Below are 21,128 nucleotides of genomic sequence, written 5' to 3'. Positions count from 1 at the left end.
TATAAAAACAATAAAATCACACAAATAAAGCACACAAAAGTTACTGTAAACAGATTTGACAACAAACAGGACAAAGACATGGACAACATCAATTCAAAGAAGACATTCACATTCACAGTGTGAAGCTTGTGAAGCCTTCTAGACAGACTGACATTTCAAGTGTAGTATTTGAATCCTCCTGTGGTGTTAAGATAGATTTATTTCACAACACCACTTTCATGTTGTGAGAAAAGTGAAGTGAGTGAATGAAGAGCGTAAAAGTGTTAGATAGGAGGTTGAAAATGTAGCTTCAGACAACTTACTTCTTTTCAAAAAGTCTTAAAACAATGGTCCTATTCACTTAATTGAGAGAGACTAAGGTCGTTTTCACACCTGCCTTGTTTAGTTCGGTTGAATCGAACTGTGGTTTGTTTTCCCCTTTGGTGCGATTGGTTTGGGCAGGTGTGAATGCAGCAATCGCACTCGGGTGCACACCAAAACAACCGGACCGAGACCTTGTTGAAGAGGTGGTATCGGTCCGGTTCCAAAAGAACTCTGGTACGGTTCATTTGTGGTGATAACGTGATCCGACCTCGATCTGACCCAACTGCAAGATATTGCACATTTGGTTAGTAGCCAGCTGCGCTGTGCGTAATGGGCTGAGAAGAACCATTTTACCTGCTAACAAGCACAAACTTTTTAGACCGCAGCACTTTTCTCCCTCACCCCCCCCAACACCACCCATATCCCCTAGCCACTAATCCTACCCACCCCTCGAATCCCGTCTAGCACCTTCCTATCCCTATGCCCCCCACCCCCAAAACCACACATAACCCCCTAGCCACCATTCCTACGCACCCCTCGAATCCTGAATCTCTAGCACCTTACTATCCCAAGCTATGGTCGTTTTCCTAAACTCACTAAACATCCATGAGTGAGTGAGTGAGTGAGTGACTGTCCTGACTTTTCCATCTCATGACCCTGGCAGGACCACTGGTCCAGCACCGCGGTAAAACATCTTCATTCTTCACATCCTGTTTTGGTGACTGGTGAAACTGCATCGATTAACTTTTGGGAATTTTTGCATCATTGCAATCATCTGGAGTTTGGACTGGACCAACTTACCTCCCTGGTCTTGTATGGCAAATGCCAACAAGTCGGGGTCTCATCAGAGCTACAGTATAGCTTTCTTCTGTGACAAGATTGTCTGATTGCAGCGTCTTCATTATTTATTGTTATTTTATTCTTGACAGGCGTTCATATGCTTCTCCATGATAGGCCTACTATAGGCAAAGTTGCGAGGGTTTGGATGGAGCCAAATTACCGCTTGTTATTGCCACATGGCAACACACAGCAGCCTGAACATTGCATTTTGGGTCTTGGCCTTGATTGACTGGTGAGAGAAGCATGGCTGGCACAGGGAATTGATGAATTACAGGATGGATTACTTTGTGGATTACAGGCAAATTTGATTGACGCAAATCTGTTTAGAAATTAGTTTGAATGAAGGTCTGTTCAGATACCATTCAGGTTTTCGCTGCTGTTGCTCTCCCTCCCTCTGTCTCTCTCACACACACACACACACACACACCCACACACACACACACACACACACACACACACACACACTGTCACCATTACGCAATGCCAAATACCACCTGCACCTGACATACAAAGTACCCAGCGCACACACGCATTCTTAGAATTTCAGCAGTCTAAAAATCTCTGGGAATGTTTTTTTTCCATCCCGGGAGACTATCCTAGACTGTAGACAATGTGGGAGGGTTGACAACCCTGTCAGTCATGTTTGAGTTTTGGCTGGTGAAGCGAACCAGCTGAAAAACGGACTATCAGGTCTGAAAACGTCCTTACTCACCCTTTATCTTATGGAACAACTGCTCATGGCGTTGAGATAGAGAGATAATAAGTAAGAAAGATCATTATCTTGTGCACACAAATTGCCTCTCTTAATGCACTAATTATTAACTCAGTTTTATTAGAAGTACATTGCTGGAGTTAAGTGCAGTGCCACATCATCAAAGTAATCATCAGACCATGAGATTAAATAAGGTCTGGGGCTACTTCACTTAAGATGCACTACTGTGAAGGCAGACATTCATTATCAAGGCAGTCAATGAGATGACATGTGTCAGTGCTTCATGTTTTTATTCTGTCTTAAAGCATTGTAATTTCCTGTGTTCAAGTAGGCTAATAATGTTTCATGTAAAATCCAGTTTGCACATGAATGACCAGAAAGGTGCAATATACACATATTATGTGAGTTTAAGAAGTGGAAGTGTTAGGAATTACAAAAGTCTGAAAATATTTGTGTATTTTCAGCACTCTATTTGAACAAAGACCTTGGTGATGTGCGCACATAAACATACACACCTGCGTCTTTATTGAGCAAAAGTGATTTCTGTAAATATTGTATTAATACCTGGTTTAGCTGTTGTCTTTGCTTTTGTTTGTAAGAAAGGTGATGTGGGGTTGGACTTTTGTCACAGATTCTTGTCAATACACTGGATGTAAATGTGTATGATACAGTAAATTATGTTTCAAAAAGAGTCGTCATGTTAGTCATCTTTTATTTCATAATAGACGGGAACAACAGGAGTGTCTCTACATATTGGTTATATATATATACAATTATATATATATACAATGTTTTAAAGTGATGTAATTACCCCATACTCAGTCACTACTGTATCTGGTTGCATTCAATTTTAACAATAAGTTAGTACAGTACATTATGACGAGTGGACCAATCACTGCTGACCACTCTGCTCTGAAAATCCAGTATTAGTAGGTGAAATGGTTGCACTGGTTTACAAGCGAGCTCTCGACCCTCTGCCTTTTTGTTCTGCGATCTGACCAAAGAGCCTGGCAGCTTCCTGGGCACAGCCGCGGTGAATGGTGAGTCCAAAACCTCCATGGCCGTAGTTGTGTATCACCTGAATGACAGGTGATTTTTTTAAATCAAGTCTTTCTGCTTTTTTTCTCTCATTTTTTCTCCCCAATTGTACTTGGCCAATTCCCCCTGCTGTCCCAGTCGTTGCTCCACCCCCTCTGCCGATCTGGGGAGAATTGTAGACTAGCACATACTTCCTCCGATACATGTGCAGTCGCCAGCCGATTCTTTTCACCTGACAGCGACGAGTTTCACCGGCAGGATGTAGCGCGTGGGAGGATCACACTATTCCCCCCAGTTCTCCTCCCCCTCTAATATGCGCCCCGAACCGACCAGAGGAGGCATTGGCGCAATGACCAGAACACATACCCCACTGGCTTTCCACCCACAGACACGGACAATTGTGTCTGTAAGAACTTCTGACCAAGTCGGAAGTACCGCTGCCGGGAATTGAACCCAAGTCTCCGCGGTGGTAGGTGAATGCTTTTACCTCTACACTACCCAGATGGCCCATGATAGGTGATATCAGAAGTGATGTGACCAACAATAACATCTAGTCTACTCATCAGCTTTGGTGGTTTACCTCTATGGTCGTTGCCCCAGATTGAATGCTCTCCCTCTCCAGTCTCACTTTGCAGCGAACCGGTCTGAGACCGGCCCAGTCCTCCACTATCCTGGCATGCTGAGGTCAGAACAACAAGGCAGATATGACTCAGTTCAAACAGAAATGACCTGGAATAACCTCTCTCTGCTGAGGGATTAGTTCAGGAGTGGCTTCACATTTTGCTGAAATGTCAACAAAACAATGTGAATCTAAATGATTACATTTACTTTACTAAACTTTAATGTAATTTGCTGTTTTCTCCAGCGTAATGCAATTTGGGCAAAGTCCAGCAGCTGGTTTAGGCTTTGTCTGACTTTTCAAGCAATCAATAATTTGATCTGCCTTAGGATTTTGCCACCAAAGTGTGCCTTGCTTGGCACTAAAACAGTCGAGGACTACTGAACTGCAGAACATGTCTTGACTTTATCAAATGTACTATGTTAATTACATCATTTATTGCTGCTGAGACAGAAACTCTTTTTGTGACCTCTTCGAGAAACCATATTTCGATAAGTATCACCTCACCTGGAGACTAGGCTCCAGCTTGCAAGCAGTATCCCAGATATTATTATGGTCAGTAGAGTTGTTCATTTCACTCCAGTTTCCCAGCTGGAAAACCCCACCAACAGTCACTAGACGACTCCTGCATGTAGACACAGAGCTCATAATCAATTTTGGGTAAAAACTACATGTATATTCCAAAATCATAACAAGTGCTGTGATATACAGTATGTAGATTAACACCTTGGCAGTGGGATAGCACCGCAAAACAATTGCTACAGTACCACTGCTGGCAAGGTGGGGAAAAGAGAGTGGGGGAAGCAGACAGAATTTAGCACAGCAACATGCAATAGTAAAAAAACAAGGCCAGGTCGAAACCTGGCATACGGCCGGTGCATGGGATCACCCATGTATACCCATACACATCTTAACAATCAACAGAACACATATAAGCCGTCATCTGATTTTCCACCTTTTTTCCCCGTTTGTGTTTAGGGATGCAGGATAAAGATTTTTTTTTTTAAATAAATGCTGCAGCTGCACACTTACTGTTTCAACTTGAATTATAATTGTTTTTCTTTGTTGTTTGATGTGAATTTATGGCTTTTTGGCACCTATATGTAACCTTTTAAGGTTGAGATATAATAATTGTATTATCATTATATGGTCCAAATATTTCAGTAAAGCACTTGAAACACTTGAAATATTCTTACTTGGGTGGTATCATTCTACTTGAAATGATGGTAAAATGTATTATTTTTAGTAAAATAACATGTCACGTGTGCAATGCAATATTTGTAATGGAATCATTATGGGACACGGCTAAGAGCCAAACTTAGCCATAGTTCCATAATGATTCCATTTGCATTGCACACGTGCTACACTATGCTAGCTAACGCTGTGCCAGGTATTAGCCGTGTCCCATAAAGATTCCATTACAAAACATGTTAACGTTAAAGGAACACTCCGCCCATTTTCAACCAGCTTTGTATCATGTATCAATTAGAAGTAGTATATCAGAAAACTGTAAACGGTTTTGAAGTCTGTCATTTAATTTGACAGTTATTGAGTGTTAAAGTGTGGACCAGTGACATCACTGGTCCACACTAACTCAAATTAATAACTCATTAACTCAAATCAACTCTCAATAACTGTCAAACTATTCATCATTCATCTAGTTTGACAGTTATTGAGAGTTGATTTGAGTTAATTAGTTATTAATTTGAGTTAGTGTGGACCAGTGATGTCACTGGTCCACACTTTAACACTCAATAACTGTCAAATTAAATGACAGACTTCAAAACAGTTTACAGTTTTCTAATATACTACTGATGTTCTAATGATACAAAGCTGGTTGAAAATGGGCGGAGTGTTCCTTTAAGGTTAGCCAAACGTTTTTTTGGTTACACAATGCATTGCCAGCTATCTCAAAAACTAATGTGACAGGATAAGGTCTGTTTGATATGTTGTTAAACGTGTTATTTTACACCGTTTGAAAGAATGAACCCACCTTGAATTCTTTGAACAGGTCTGCCATAAAAAGTTGAATGGAGGCTAAGTAAGCAGCAGAAGCACTATTGTTTTTGTTTTAAATACTTGAGGGCTACATGCCACTGGTGTTGCACTGTCTGCACTCACTGCTATACAGAGTTGAATGTAAGAAGTAAGCAGAAGCACATTGTTTTGTTTTAAAGTTGAAGGCTACATGCCATTTGTTCATTGGAAATGGTTGCATACTTTAATAAAGGAGATCTCACCGCTGTTTACATGCTTTTCCGATCGGCTAACACGCTAGTTATAGCCTACTTAGCTCAGCTGTTAGCTACTTATCTTAGCTCTCTGCCTCGCGGTAAGATGTTCATGTTCCTTACGCATAACATTCATGTATATTTGCTGGAAGGGGAGACGTCTCCCACTACTGTTGATGTCCAGAGACACTGGGAAATGTGTGTTTGTTTATTTGTTGCGTCGCGTGTAACGTTAACATGGGCGCGGACCCTCTGCGGCCGTGAGCGACTCTGTCAAGCTAAACAAGATCAGATCAGGGCAGACAGGAAGTCCGAAACCGGACATTCGTCAAATAAAACAAATTTCAAAGTAAAAGCCCATCTTGATGAAAGGGTGCCAGGAAGGGTGCCAGGAGTCGTGTATGCAGCGATTGGGACACACGTGCTCCTATAGGCCAGTGCAAGCACCGGCCTAAAAAGGGGGGGGTTAACCTGACTCTGCCAGACGGAGGCGGTATTGTGTTCCCAAGACACGTGAACACAATACCGCCCCCATCTGGCAGAGTCAGGTAAGGGAGGGCGAGGGGACAGGGACCAAATTGTGTAGACCAGAGGTTCTCAAATGTTTTTCAGCCAAGGACCCCTTACAAGATAGAAAATATACCGGGGACCCCCTCATTCTGATTCGTGATTTTGGGCTAAGCTTAATTGTTTCCACGGTAACGTGCCTGACTTTTAAATTGATAGGTTTGTTAGGTTAGAATGTAATCCATGAACCATTTTAGATTTAAAGCATAATATGTTCATTGAACTATGAAGCTTTTGAAAAAAAAAAGTTTTTATTTTTATTTTCCTGAAAACTTTTCGCGGACCCCCTGGCAAAGTGCCACGGACCGCTGGGGATCCCTGGACCCCCATTTGAGAACCAACTCAACCATTTGAGAAGACAACTCAAAAACCCAAGTACCACCAACCACCACTAGAACAACTAGTGGGGTATTTTGCCGTTCAATATTGATCAGTGGGCAGTGCCACTAGTCCTACCCTGGAATGATGTATGGTGAATTGTAGACTCCTGTGGAAAAATTGTGGGTAAGAATCCAGTGCTTCAGCCATGGAGCATCCACCTGAAGTACAGAGGGGTAAAGAAGGATACCAGCTATTTCCCTTATTCCAGTACAGTCAGATGACATAAGCAGTGAACAGCCATCTGAACATTTTGCATTCTCACCTTCACTATCTGCCCGCGGCCTGGTTTGAGCTCGGGGTCGGCCTGGAGTTCTCCTGATCTCACTCCGGTGCAGTTTATTATGACGTCTGCCCCACTTTCTGCCAGCTAGATATACAGTAGGGGAGCAACATGAGAGATGAGACACAAGTGAGACAACCAAACTTTTCTGTTTCTCTGTCTTTTTTGAGTAAATAGAAATCACAACTGTTTGGACAGTAGGATATTACAGTCTGGGTGTAATTAGCATTTTCTAAAATAACATGAAAATATAAATTTAATATTGAGTTTGAAAAGCCCTAACTAACCTCCTTGAAGGACTCTATTTTCCTCTGGTAAAATTTCACACCCCTCTTCTGCAACCTGGGATTAAATCAAAACTAGATGTTCATTATGAGCAGTAAAGAGCATTCCTGGGGAAAAAAAAACAATTCTCTAACATTGCATCTTACTCAAGGAATCATAGCGTTGGCCTAAACAATATGTTGTGAGGATATTTGATATGGCGTGACATCATTTGATCATGTGTTGAAGAAGTCTAGGACTGGCCTTCATTCTGGCCTTCATATGATATGATTAACTTAATTGATCCCCATAGGGACAATAAGAAATTAGCAGACAATTAAATCAATAGAGGATCTAAATAGCACACTATTAATTGTTTACTCCTTTATATGTATATGGTAATAAATGGTCTTGCAAACAGGTGCTCCAGTATTCACTTATTTAAACAGCAAGTTCAACTCTTGGCTTTTGAGTTGTTAAGTTTAGTTCAAATAAAAATGTCTTTAAGCTTTATTTTGTCATGTACCAATGCAAGTATCCATGAGTGTGTGTAACCTGCGTTGTGTAGTCCCCCACAACTAGCTATCAAGGAGTGAGGTTTACTCATTCTACAGTACTACCTGCTGGCTACTGTTAGATGTGCATGGGAAATAATTGACGACAACAACACAACTAAATCACTGACCAGTCCATCAGCCAAGGCAAGTAGGTCTTTCCCTCCACCATGAGAGCCGTGTTGAACCAGCCATGGCTAACATGTTGTCCACATTAAAAGAGGGAGAACAGTGTGGCAGCTGGTGAGACGGCATCATGACAATCATCCGTTCACAAGTCCTTTCTGCTATACATTAATTATCACTTTCTTTCAATGCTTTGCACCGATTCATGATATTTTCAACAACAATATACCTGTATCCAGGGAACATCTGCAGCTCTTGCTCTGTGAGATGTCGGAAGCCCAGGACGATATCTTTAAATGAGGGTTCCTACAAAAACAACAACATTCCAGGCTTTGTAAGGCTGAGCAGATCACTCTATTCATTTGGGTTGAATACTAATGACCTGTTTACATCATCATACACCATAGCAAGAAGAGGAAGTCCGCACACCGTTGACGCTCCAGCGACCACAATTTTAATTAAAGCTCATACAACGTTTCGACCCCTTCGGGTCTTCATGTCATCTTCATACCTGATGAAGACCCGAAGGGGTCGAAACGTTGTATGAGCTTTAATTAAAATTGTGGTCGCTGGAGCGTCAACGGTGTGCGGACTTCCTCTTCTTTCTATGGTGTGTATTTTTGAGTCCAGCACCTGTAAATTTTTACGGAAATGTGCGTGCTTCCCTTTTTGCTCTGAGTACATCATCATACAGCCATTGTATGCCAGATATTGTACTGGCCTGGTGTGTTATAATGAAGAGGAGTCATTTGAGGTTACATAGGCTGTGCACTCATCCACGTCAAGAGTTGCTGTTATAGTTTGACAGTTTCATTGCACAGTACCTTTGCTCTTGGCTGTAAAAGCCCTTTAATACCCAGTCAAAAGCTGCAATCTTATCTTAGAAGTTAGATTGACCAATAATGCAGTACTACTCACTGGTGCAGGCTCACTGAAGAGGTTGTAGCCAGATTGAAGGAATATACCCATTTTTACTGACTCTGGTGAACTGAGCCAGCTCAGCAAGTAGTCAAATGTCTCTTTATTCCATTTTCTAAAGGTGTGAAAAATACAGAATCAAACTGATGGTCACTGTTTGCAGTTGAAGATGAGAAACAGCCAATAGGTTTCTCATACGCTCTGCAGTGTCGTTTGCGTGAGACTCTGCACTTACGTCTCCTGGACGTTGCCCTTGTCATAGAGGTACGGCTGCCAGAGACCTGCAGCTCCATCACTGGTGGTCAGTGGAGTGAAACGGTCTGCGTACACCTCGATGGTCAGTGGACTGACGATAGAGTGGTACTGCTCATACAGGCTCTGAGCAGTCGACAGGCCGATGACTCCAGCTCCAATCACTGCCACCCGCATGTCTGAAGGAACAAGACAGAGGCCACATTAAGCTCTAGAAATCCAGGACTTGCCCACCCACAAAGAATTAAATCAATGTCAGCCTTAGCCTTAGAAAGCAGACCACATGTTCTTGTCAATTGAATGGTCAACCTGAATATACAGTAGTAGGTGGTTCCCAACCTTTTTTGGCCCATGACCCTATTTTGAAGTCACAAAAATCCAGGGACCCTAGACTTTTTTGTGTGTGTGCTAATAATAGGATAGGATATATTAGATAGACTACATAGATTAGGAATTGATTCTATATTATAGCCATATATTCACATTAGCCTATATGGAAAGTACAAATATTAACCCTACTTATAAAATAGAAGAACAAAAATCCTTACATCAACAAATAGTTCAGAACATGTAATATCCAAATTTGAAACAAATCAAGGTCACCCAATTTTCACTTTTTGTATGGCTATTGGTCAACCTAATGGAATTACCTCATAATAGGCCAGCTGGATCATCCACTACCACTGTGTAAACAAAACAGGCTACACAAAACAATCTCGGTAACGTTACAATAATTATTAGGCTATGTAACTGCGACTATATAGTCCAATAGTGAGCAAACCCTTCGAGACAAGTTTCGAGAATAAACGTTTCCAGTGCAATCAATCATCAACGTGAAAAGTTTGGCATTGGTGTAAGCGGTCTAATGTAAAAGTTGTATTCAAATAAAACTGTTCAAAAAGTTCCATAAAGTTTCGCATTACCTTCAAACTGGCGTCAGTCTGTCAACTCGATCGAGCTGCAGTGGTTTCTGACATGGGCGTTAATGTGTAACCGCACTCACCGCAGAGGGCGCTTGTTGCTGGGTGAACCCAGCCTCCACGTGACCTGCTCTCAGACCTGTTCTCAGTCACTACAGTCTGGCTAGTGACAGAACTCTGAGAGCAGGTCACGTGGCGGCTGGGTTCACCCAGGCTACTTGTTGCTGGCTCTGTGATGATCAGTCCCAGACAAGAATAGGCTACTTTTGTGACCAAGTGGTCTATGTTGTTTAAAATCATGAGAAAAGGCAAATGCTAAGTAATAAATTATTATTATAAAAATATAATTAATTAAGTTATTTATTTACCGTATTTATTATGACAGCAGATATTGTCATATATCAATATAAACACAATATAATAGGCTACTAGCACAATTTCTGAAGATGATTGTGATGTTGTGATGTAGCGTAGTTACTACTACTCTATACTAGCGTACTACTACTGCTACTACTATTACTACTACTACTACTACTACTGTTGTTGTTGTTGTTGTTGTAGTTGTTGTTACTGTACTAACACTAGGCCTACTACTACTACTACTACTACTACAGTACGACTATTACTACTAATTGTAATATGCCTACTACTCACATGGGTCTAAAGAGTTTACAAGACAGAAAGTCCCATCTAATTCAGTCAGTGCCCTGGACGTTCAGAGGATGGACGGGGCCTTGAAGGCACCACTTCCTCCTCAGCCAGACAGTATTTCTCTCTCCATCCATATTAGCAAGCCCAGCAGTTAGCTGCACACCAGGCCACAGCGGCCGCCGGGCATCCCCAGCTTCCAGCCATGGCGTTGGTTACTCTGCATCGGTCCCCGACCCCAAGCGCCGCATCCACCGCCAGCACCACAACAACGGCCGCGGGGGAGGTAAGTCTACACCTGGATAAAAAAGGATGCTCCAGGGCAGTGAGGTGTTCGTGGAAGCACTGAGGATGTGGGGGATGTTTCTGGTGATGGGCCCGCTGAATGAAGCTACGTTAGCATCTTTAGGCAACGTATGCTAGGCGGTGGCTAGCTAGCTTAACGTTCTTGGTTATTCATAACCAAACATGTACGGTAAAGGTATTGCTGGAACACCGGCCAAAATTGGGTAACTGCCAGATTTTTAGAAAACTGGAAAGAATACGTTAGCAAATAATATTCTCAAATTTGGTCAAAGGTTAGAGATAAAGAAGGACCAAGTAGCAGTTTAGCAAGTATGAATGATGGAAGCTGTAGCTAGCGGTTTATGATGTGATTGGCTGACATTGCAAAGTTGTTTTCCCACCTGAACTTTATCCTATACCACACAGTAACTGCTGCTGCTGCTGCTACTGAAGTCCACCCACTGTTAACTGTACATTATTACAAAATCTAACATTTAGTCGTTGTGATCAAATAGCTTGATGGCTCCTGCCCAGGCATGGAGACAGACAGCCAAGCATTAACAAGTTATTTCCATGCAGTTGTGGTGTCCTGCCTTCATCCCTCTGACAAGGAAAGGGAAGAGATGTCTGGGATTTCCAGACTGGGAAACAGTCATGTGGAAAAGGGCGAGACCTAACTTGCTCATACTCCAAGCTAGCTTCAGTTCAGAGGGTCACAATGAGCTGTTCAAATTTCACTTCCTCATAACTCAAAGCAAGAATCAGTGGTCATGTTCCACTGAACTGTTATCATACAAATATAATTTCCCCATGGCAATTTCAACTGCAGTGATGTCCCTCCCAGAGAGAAATCAATCTGTGGCAATCACACTGTCTTCACCACCAGATGGGGCCGCTAACGTAACTACTAGAGACAAGGAGGAGGCTCACCCTCAGTCCACTCTGTGGGACTGCATAGGCAGATGAGAGTCGAAATCCGTAGGTGGATTTATTTGCAACCACCAGTGCTGGGTTTATTTAGAATTAACTTTGGTAAAAATAGTTTGTTTCACTGGACCATGGTGTACAAAACCATAAACCACTCTGCATTTTAATTGTAGTAGTTTATCACATAGTTATTACCTATTGCGATGAGAACGGCCCTTTTAATGGTAGTAGTGTGTTAGTTTGACCAGGTTTAGTGTGATGTTCCCATACGTGTCGTTCTGGATCAGTGTGGTGAGGTGGGACAGATAAAGCTCACAGGAGGCTGCTGCAGCTATGATGTCATCTACTCCTGATGGGGGTGGGGTGGTGGTGGAGCTACTACTGTAGGATGGGGAGGAAAAGAGAATGAAGATGAAAATGCATTTAGGTTTAGTCATATCATTTCACCCTTAGTTCTACAATATCATCGTTTTGTATTACAGGCTTTGTATGGTGTAGCCTGCTGCTTTTGTTATTTTGTTGTATTTATTTATTTATTTTTCCACTGTGCTGCTGAATTACTTCACTTGCAGCGAGTGCATGTTGGATTACCCTGACAGTGACAGTGAACTGAACCATGTCTTCAAACACTCACACTTGCCCCTCCCTTGTTTCAGTTGCCAACCCTAGTCTTTGATTCAGGACTTATGCTTTATACATGAACATGTAGGCTATTATTCCAGTCACTATTTTGATTGATCATCAGATATGGATGAAAAGGTCTCCATAAAACATAAACATGGTTAATTCACATTTGTGCTTTTGGTGGTGCACCACCTTACTCTAGTCTATATACAGCAAATGGGAACTTGCTGTTTACAATAGGTGAAACACTGGCTTACTCCTCCAGCAGCCCCCTTACTTTCTGCTCCCTTAGTAATCTGGGCACCCAGAGTGTATCAGTCTGACGACTAATAAGACTGTGGGACAGATGGGTGATATTTCGGGGTTTCCGGTTGTTGAGCGGATATGCCCGCGCCAAGACTTCCACTTCCGTGTGCATCGGTCACAGTCTGATCGACACGAGGACGGAGATGGACCTGATCGATTGTAGGTGTTTTAGGTCCTTGCAGCATTTCGGGCTATTCATAATAATATATAGCTGCATATGAGAAGTCATCAGACTGTAAACAATGACAGAAGCGGAAGTCTTGGGGCGGACATAACCGCTCCGTACCGGAAACCACGACATATCGGCCGTCTGTCCCAGAGTCCATATAGTCGTGTGTCCATATAGCTTCGTTTCCTAAGCTCCAGCATCTTTTTTCAGTTGTTTACAATGAGGAGAGAGCGTATGCGGGCGCATAGGGCCGTCTAGAGAAAGTGCGCTGCGCCCAGCGTCTATTTTCAGAAGGCCCCGGCTTTTTTGTGCGCCGACTCACAGCGTTTCCAGCTGAAAATATCTGAACTTTTCAGAAAGATGCTGGTGTCGGGCGCACCGTTTCACGCAACTAATCATATGGAGAAACTATCACAACAGAGACAGAAAGGCTCAATTGTGGGAGCAGATTGGCTAGACACTTATTTCTGGGGAGTGTTGCGCTAAATCACCGTATGTGTGTTGTTAGCTAATGTTAGCTGTCAGCTATCAAGCTAGCTACCGCTGCTGAGCTAATGTTACTTTCATAACATTAGCTTCCTTGCTTCCTTGCATATTGCATATTGTGCGTTCAGATCACCGCTCCCCAGCGTACTTCCAGAGTTTACCTGTCAGAAAAAGAAGCTATATGGACACACAGCCTTAGTTATTACGGTAGTCATCATCAGACTGATAGACTCTGGGTTCCCAGATTGCTCCCTAGAGGCTAAACTTAACCCTATACTCAACCGTCCCTACACAATGCATCCTTCCTTCTGAAGTTCTGCAGTGAAACTTAGTGACCCCATTCCCACTATTTTGTAACACTCTCACCTCTGTCAAGGTGGAAAGTGGGTCAACACATACTGTATGAGGTGTCATATTGCTGTTACGGTAACATTTGTAGACAGTTTTTCTTCTTATATAATAGGCCTTGGAACAATTACACAGCTTGGTCACACAGACCATTACAAAATAATTAGGATTATCTTTCTTAAAAACAACAGTGACATACACCTTATCACCTTATATATGATTTGGTGTATTGAGTGTAATATAGGCAGGCATAAGCCTCTGTCTAGGTGGTGGAGCTTTTGTAGTATTGAATTCATGATATACTTCCCTCTTATCTGTATTACAGGATTTTGGGAGTGATGATGAACGGCGAATAAATCAGAGGTAAGTTTGGTTTAGCACTTCTTCTCAAATGTTGCATGGTACAGGGCAGGCCATGGCAAAGTAGGTCAGATATAGACAGGTGTTAGTACCATTTATTGGTTGCATCTGTCTTTGAGTTGGCATTACATTGTAATAAAACATCTGCCTGTCTATGTGGAGGTCGTTGATTCCTTGTTTTTACAAACCATGTTGTTCTCAGTAGTCTAGTCTCACAAGCACCATTCCTTCATTTTGATACTGTGGGTGTTTTTTGTATAGTTTGTCACCACTTCAAGTTTAGAGAACTAGTTTTGGAAAGAGTGTGTTATCAGCTGAGTTACAACTAGCTCTACCACATGGTGCATGCACACTGTAGAATAGATGTATGGCAGATTGGCAGTAGCTTGTTGTGAGTGAGTGACAAGTGTTCAAACCTGAAGTCAGCTTTCTCTGCAACTGTTAGAAGGCAGTAGAGTCCCCTGGAGCTGTTTCAAGTAAGGAGAGATCTTTCAAGTAAGATGAGCTGGTACTTTCACCGTTCCTTTTATTATGCAACATATTGTACTTATAGAAATGCAGACTTAAGTCTGGGGCTACGTGACCTAAATATGACATCAATGTGTCACGTAAAAAAAAAAGACGTAATGTTCACCAAGCCAGAAATGTAATTTTTATTTTTATTTTTTCTTCAGTAAACTAAAATATTTCTTACTCGAAGTTATCTTCAATTACCATCCTAATTGGACTGAAACATGACAGCCTTTAGGCTACTCTTTTGAAACAAAATAAATCGTGCGGAGCTCTTTGCTAATAAGCATTAAGCTGTAAAGACAGGCTGAACAGCTGTCTGTCAGTCACATGGCATCAGATCAGCTGAAGGACGCCTCTCCTTGCAGCCTCCAAATGAACAAACAGGTGGGGATATTAACATTATACTATTAAATGATCAGGGTGCACAACTGCACATAGCCTGCAGCTTTTGGACTAGTTCCCGAATATGATTTATGAATTGGCGTTGCTTTTTTTGCATAAATTGATCAAACAGTATGTGCCGCTTCTGACCAGCAAAACAGAAAATGCCTTCTATTTCTTTTCAACTCCAAATGCCAGTTCTTATTCGTACTGTGAATTGCGCTTCACAGGTTAATTAGTTATTAGCATTAAATTAGCAATTTAAAATGACAAAAATCGTAGGAAAAAAAAATCAACCGGCGGTAGAACTCAGCCAATACCAAATCGTCCTATCGTTCAATGCTATTCTCGGTAACAGTGTCAAGTGAGTGAATTGTAGTTTTTTTTCTCCTCCAGTCTATCTCAGGACACTCAGACATCTTATCAAAGCTGTTCTTCTGCTTTAGCAATTCATTCCATTTAACAAGATGAAAACAAAATGAGACCATGACACCTGCTTACAAAGGTTTCATTCTTTCCACAGTTTTTGATGTATATTGATTATAGCCTTATAAAACATTTTCATGGTCTAGCGGCCATGGGAAGCTATGTGACCTTATGATCAAATGTCATCAGTCATCAGCATTATAAGCAGTCTGATGATACCATAACGTTTTCTCTTCAGTTATGTAATAGCTTATGCGATGTCCTTAAGCGATGTGTCTGTGCAGGAATGATCTATACATGATGCGAGTCCTGTCTTGCCTCCAGAGTCCTATTAGTTTTAGGGACTGGCAAACCCCATTACGTAATGAAATCACCAATAAATTAAGCTCTTCCTCTGAGTTTTCTTTTACTTGACGGGTGGAATTTCTCATAGTCCAGGCACTGCTAAATTAGCACAACAGATAGATAGCCACGTTAATTGACAGCTACGTGACTGCCAGGTGGGCGTATCAAATATTTTGCACACGGCACGCTGTTCCATACTGAACTTGATAATCATGGAAAGCCCGAGGGGCTGATGGAGGCCAACATAAACATGCAGGTGTCAGCGGCACTCTACCAAGGAATGATGTCATCTCACCACATGGTACCCAGCCGTGTTAGGCAAGAAACAGAGAGGAGCCAGAAGGCTGTGTGTGTGTGTGTGTGTGTGTGTGTGTGTGTGTGTGTGTGTGTGTGTGTGTGTGTGTGTGTGTGTTTGTGTGTGTGTGTGTGTGTGTGTGTGTGTACAGGTGTGTGTGTGTGTGTGTGTGTGTGTGTGTGTGTGTGTGTGTGTGTGTGTGTGGTGTGCGGTGTGTTCAACAACAGGTGCGGTGCTTGGGTTTGGTTTGGGGAGGGGAGGGGAGGGAAAGGAGGGGGTATTCAGCATGGAGGCTGAGAAGTATGCTCTGCAGGTGATGATCTCTACAATCTTTTATCTCATGAGGTTAACTCCTATATTACTAATGTGAATTCCATTTGAACTTTATGCAACACTTCTTCACTTAAAACGCACGCATTGTCAAGACAGCTGGTGATAAAAATGTCATAATATGTCTGTTACGTTTATATATACAGTTTACTCCCTTTGGGTTTAATGTTAAAAATGTTTGGAAAGGCCCAAGCCCGTTACTGTGGGTCCTGTGCAGACCAGCCGTCTCCAACACCCCCCCCCCCCCCCCCCCCCCGACACCTGAGGAGGTTGGTCCCTCCCTTCTCTCCTCCTCCTCACCCTGTTCTCCCCTTACCCCTTTCAGCAGTGTCAGTGAGAAAATGCCAACGTTATGCAACCCGACAGCCCCAAGAGGAGTCTTTTCTTCCTTTGTGCTGGTGTGTGCAAACCGCTCTGAAACCATGACTAAACCAGCCTGCTGACTGCTTCTCTGTAGCCTCTTTGTAGTGAGTCCTCGGGGGTAATCCGCCGCACTTCTCACATACACCTGCTGATTCAGAACAGCGGCGTACAGGACATCTGGTTCTGTTTGGCCCCGTCCAGGTCCATCTAGCTGCTGCTGCAACAACAGCTAGCTATGCTATGCTTGCTGCTTCTAACTCTCCTCAAATCAAGAACCACCAGGATCTGACCCAGTCCCTCCACTACTGGATACTCCTGACATGTTCAGCTGTCCAAATTCCCACCTGGAACATCAGCCAGCAGATGATCTGTTAGTGACCAGGCCCTTTATAAGCCTGAGTCTAGTGAGATTGGGGAGTTTTGGGAGCTTTGCCAGTTCTTGCTGCCCTTCCCGTCCATGCTTGGCCCGTGTGTGAAGCTCCCTGGCAGCCCTGCCTTGGATTCAGTTGACCCATAGGGTGGCATGCAGATCAAGACATCCCATTAGGATGCTTTGGCCAAACTTCCTCTGTCCTCTTTTTGTCTTCCACAACTGATGCAAGTACTCTTGCTTGTCCCAGGAAGAGAGAGAGAGCGGCACTCTCAATGGTTTTGGAGAGCTTTTTTTCTTTTATTGGACAGCAATGCAAGATCCTGAATCTGGACATGTTTTGCATTGCTGAAGTGGGAGCCCCTCGCTCACTGTCTAGTGTCTACTGGAAAGTAGGCCATGGTTTGAGAGCTGTGCCATGCCTGATGGAGGAGGACAGTCAACAATCACAGAGTTCATGCTCCAGGAAGAGGAAATCCAAAGCTTGAATTCCACTGGATTTATTGCCCTCTCGAGCCGTCTGTCTGTCTGTCTGTCTGTCTGTCTGTCTGTCTGTCTGTCTGTCTGTCTGTCTGCCTGTCTGTCTGCCTGTCTGTCTGTCTGTCTGTCTGTCTGCCTGTCTGTCTGTCTGCCTGTCTGTCTGCCTGCCTGTCTGTCTGTCTGTCTGCCTGCCTGTCTGTATGTCTGTCTGTCTGCCTGCCTGTCTGTCTGTCTGTCTGTCTGTCTGTCTGTCTGCCTGTCTGTCTGTCTGCCTGTCTGTCTGTCTGTCTGTCTGTCTCTCCTGTCTGCCTGTCTGTCTGCCTGTCTGTCTGTCTGTCTGTCTCTCCTGTCTGCCTGTCTGTCTGTCTGTCTGTCTGCCTGTCTGTCTGTCTATCTGTCTGTCTGTCTGTATGTCTGTCTGCTTATGTTCATGTTCATGTTCGATAGCAAAAGGGAGTTTGACTCTGTGTGCGCGCGTGTGTGTGTGTGTGTGTGTGTGTGTTTCTGTGTGTGTGTGTGTGTGTGTGTGTGTGTGTGTGTGTGTTTCTGTGTGTGTGTGGGTGGGTGGTGGGTGAGTGAGTTTGTGTGTGTAGCCAATGCTGTTAAAGAGAGTGAGGGAAGGAGAAGGCGAGCACAGCCCTCTGTGCCTCAGGCTGCGGGTGGAGACTCCAGGCAGGCAGGAGTGTGACTGGACTCTTCCTCACAGCTCCTCTCACTCAAACCCGGCGAGACGCACAGACCAGACAAGGGAGGAGGGGACAGAGGGAGGGGCATCGGGACAGACATCGCTTTTCTACTGAGCGGCACTGATGAGTGCAGACTTAACTGTCAGTCAGTCTGTCACTCAGAAGCATGGGCCAAGCCTGAAACAGTCTGTCTTCATCTGGACATTGCTCTGGCACTTTGTTGTCTGGAGGCTGATGAAGAGGAGGTAGCTTGTTGTCTGGAGGCTGATGAAGGAGAGGCAGCTCGTACTGGAGAGGTCTGGCTTCGCTCCGGGCAACAGGATGCATCTGGTCCATGAGTCCATGATGATACCCTATTTTGTGGAGAACGCTGTGTTGACCCAGTCTGAAATATGCCGCATGTGAGTCTTTTAAAGTGGGGTGGGAGGGAACTGCTACTAACATGTCTGTCACTGATCACATTTGTGGACAGTTAATATGAAACTTGACTCATGTTTGGCCGACTTACCATGAACTTCTGTTTTTGAGACGTGGGAACTCATTCACCGATTGACTTCTTACAGTTATTTTAAGTCGCAATATTACTAGTTCACTGTAAGAATGTTGGCTCTTGAATTGATTTTTCATTGTCATTTTGCTACAAAAGCATGGTGTCATTATATCAGACGAACAAACTGAATCAGTAAGCGAACTTGCCCAGTTGATTATGCGTTATTTAGCTATAATTAGCTATCATTCAACAGCCGTTGTTCAATGGGACTAGCCTGTGTCTGTACGGGGTATCTGCGCCGTAGGTTGTAATCATGTGGAATCATTGAGGCTATCTGGCAAGCTTTCTATCACCGGCGTCTTTGTTTGCCTTGATAGCAGATGTATTTTTAGCGCTGGTGTTTGTGGAGAGGCTGATAGCAGGGTGCTGGAGGGGCGAGAGACACCAGAGCCAGGGCTATTTAATTAGGCTGTCTGAGCCTGCGGAGCAGCGGGGCCGCTTTTGATTTACACGCCGGGAGAAGTTTCACACTTGCTCAGATTTCATGAAGAATGCACCTTTGAAGGGATTTGTACTGGTACGTTTCAGGTATCAGGTACTAAGTCCTGTGAGCCCTAAGTTGCCCTACCCGTAGCTGAGCAGTAGGGGGTTGTGCAGAGTACTGCAGCGTTGAGTCTTCCCCCGGCTACTGCAGCTCTCCCCTCTTTAATATCCATCATTCCCTGACAGGAGAGCCTCCTGACAGCCCCATAAATCTCTGAGAGGACAGACAGACAGAACAAAACCAAACCAAACAAAAGTGAGACAAAAGCTGGTGATGAGTGTCCACCCCCGTGCTCTGTTACTGTGGAACTTTGTTCCTGTGCTGTTGGCGGTGTTGGGATTTTTTTTGTGAGGCGCACAGAATGGAGTCTCTTGTTCCTGCAAAATCATCTGTTTAGTCTTCTGTACTGGACTCTGGAAATCCAGTCTGAGAGAGCCGGGGCCTGTACTACGAACTACAAAGCAAGTCCAACAAAGTCTGGATATCTTAGAAATTAGATTGTTGCACAGCAAAAGTAATATGATTCAGCTGGGAAAAGGCCAAAGAACATGAGCACAAAAATATAAAAAGAACGAATAACCTACAAATAGTTGAAAATAATACAACATCCTAATCAAACAATAAAAGCCGTAGACAATAGACCTAATTATAGGATGATATAATGTAATAAGCCCTAATAGCCTATTTCCTGCTGACATTTTCAACACATGGTTATCGGAAAGAAATACATTACATTACTGACATTGGCTTCTTCTCTCAAGAAGAATAAAATCTTATAATAGTGAATAACTGTCAGCATTACAAGACAAACGTTGTTTCTGCTTCAAAGGTTAGAGAGGATTACTGGACGAACTGCCCCGTCATTAGGAGACAGTGGGCATATTTTCATTGATAAAATGGTTTGTTGTGGACACATTGAGGCTTTAACAAAGTAAAGTTGGCCTCATGTTGTTCAGTGCCACACCAGTGTTTGGTACCTGTTTGGGATTTGTTTTGTTCCAGTCTCTCACCACCTCGTTCTTTAATGATGTCCTGGTCTGCTAGACTGTGCACACCCACAATACGTACGTGTTCCGCCCTCCTGCCAGGTAGATTTATGAATGTGCTCAGACTGTCATGCTGTAAGCACAGTGAAATGGAAGGATTGAAGCCCTGAGGAAACACCTCCATTCCACTCGCACTCCAGTGTAACTTATGTAATCGTCAGTTTGCTCAAAAGCCCAGAAACACGCAGGATTTTGAAGGCAGGTGTGAATTGTTAATTGCTGGTTTTTCAGCCATCGGGAATGTGAAGCATTACAAACAACTGCAGTTAGGTCCATTATTTAGGTCTGTAGTTCATTAGGCCAAAGCCAGCAGAGAGTTGACAAGTGAAATTAGAATGCAGCTCATGCAGCAAGGGGAAAAAAAGCCAGATAAGCACTCAGCTTGATTCATGGCTACTGCAACCCTGAAGTCTCCCTCTCTAAATGTGGCAACTGGGCCTTTTTCAATTGGCTGTTGTGTAACGTACAGGGCAGGCAGCAGACAAGCATGATTTATGCTCGTCTCATTGCCTAGGTCTTCTGAACGGAACCTCTCCACTAAAACGAATACTTCATTTGTCCCGCGTCCCACTTCTTAGCCTCCACTCACAGTGCACTGAACTAGGAGTGATGATTCTAACAAACAGGTGGGACACAGTCCCACTTGGAGCCTAAGTGCTAACGCCCCGTGCAGACTACAGCGTGTAGACGCCTGCTGTTGC

At 43.4% G+C, this 21,128-nt stretch overlaps 2 protein-coding genes across 2 annotated transcripts in view; one reads left to right on the top strand and one right to left on the bottom strand.

Moving 5' to 3' along the window:
- Positions 1 to 2,704: 2,704 nt before the first annotated feature.
- On the bottom strand, positions 2,705 to 11,391 carry LOC310783669 (D-amino-acid oxidase-like). Its single transcript, XM_083644582.1, has 11 exons — positions 11,340 to 11,391; positions 9,069 to 9,264; positions 8,834 to 8,948; positions 8,145 to 8,221; positions 7,921 to 7,986; positions 7,259 to 7,313; positions 6,954 to 7,058; positions 6,767 to 6,849; positions 4,020 to 4,137; positions 3,474 to 3,572; positions 2,705 to 2,933 (listed from the first exon to the last, which is right to left on the bottom strand). The coding sequence occupies exons 2-11, from the start codon at positions 9,260 to 9,262 to the stop codon at positions 2,808 to 2,810; spliced, it is 1,038 nt and encodes a 345-aa protein (XP_083500708.1). The 5' UTR covers positions 9,263 to 9,264; positions 11,340 to 11,391; the 3' UTR covers positions 2,705 to 2,807.
- Positions 10,813 to 21,128, top strand: part of ssh1a (slingshot protein phosphatase 1a) — a 24,044-nt gene continuing 13,728 nt past the window's right edge. The window contains exons 1-2 of the mRNA XM_083644568.1: positions 10,813 to 10,939; positions 14,124 to 14,161. Of these exons, the coding sequence (XP_083500694.1) occupies positions 10,859 to 10,939; positions 14,124 to 14,161 (119 nt within the window). The 5' untranslated portion in view covers positions 10,813 to 10,858. The remainder of the gene's footprint in view (positions 10,940 to 14,123; positions 14,162 to 21,128) is intronic.

This window comes from Poromitra crassiceps (assembly GCF_964638095.1).
Source record: "Poromitra crassiceps genome assembly, chromosome: 10".
NCBI classification, from domain to species: Eukaryota; Metazoa; Chordata; class Actinopteri; order Beryciformes; family Melamphaidae; genus Poromitra; species Poromitra crassiceps.
Note: the sequence above shows the minus strand (reverse complement) of the source record. Positions and strands in the feature narration are given on the sequence as shown.

Bases quoted from the DNA above. Each gene is read 5' to 3' on its own strand.
- LOC310783669 (XM_083644582.1), bottom strand. From the start codon at position 9,262: ATGCGGGTGGCAGTGATTGGAGCTGGAGTCATCGGCCTGTCGACTGCT. The intron at 6,850-6,953 runs GTGAGAATGCAA...TCTGTACTTCAG, and splicing joins GCCGCGGGCAGATAGTGAAG to GTGGATGCTCCATGGCTGAA. The intron at 3,573-4,019 runs GTGAGGTGATAC...TTCTGACCTCAG, and splicing joins AGCTGGAGCCTAGTCTCCAG to CATGCCAGGATAGTGGAGGA.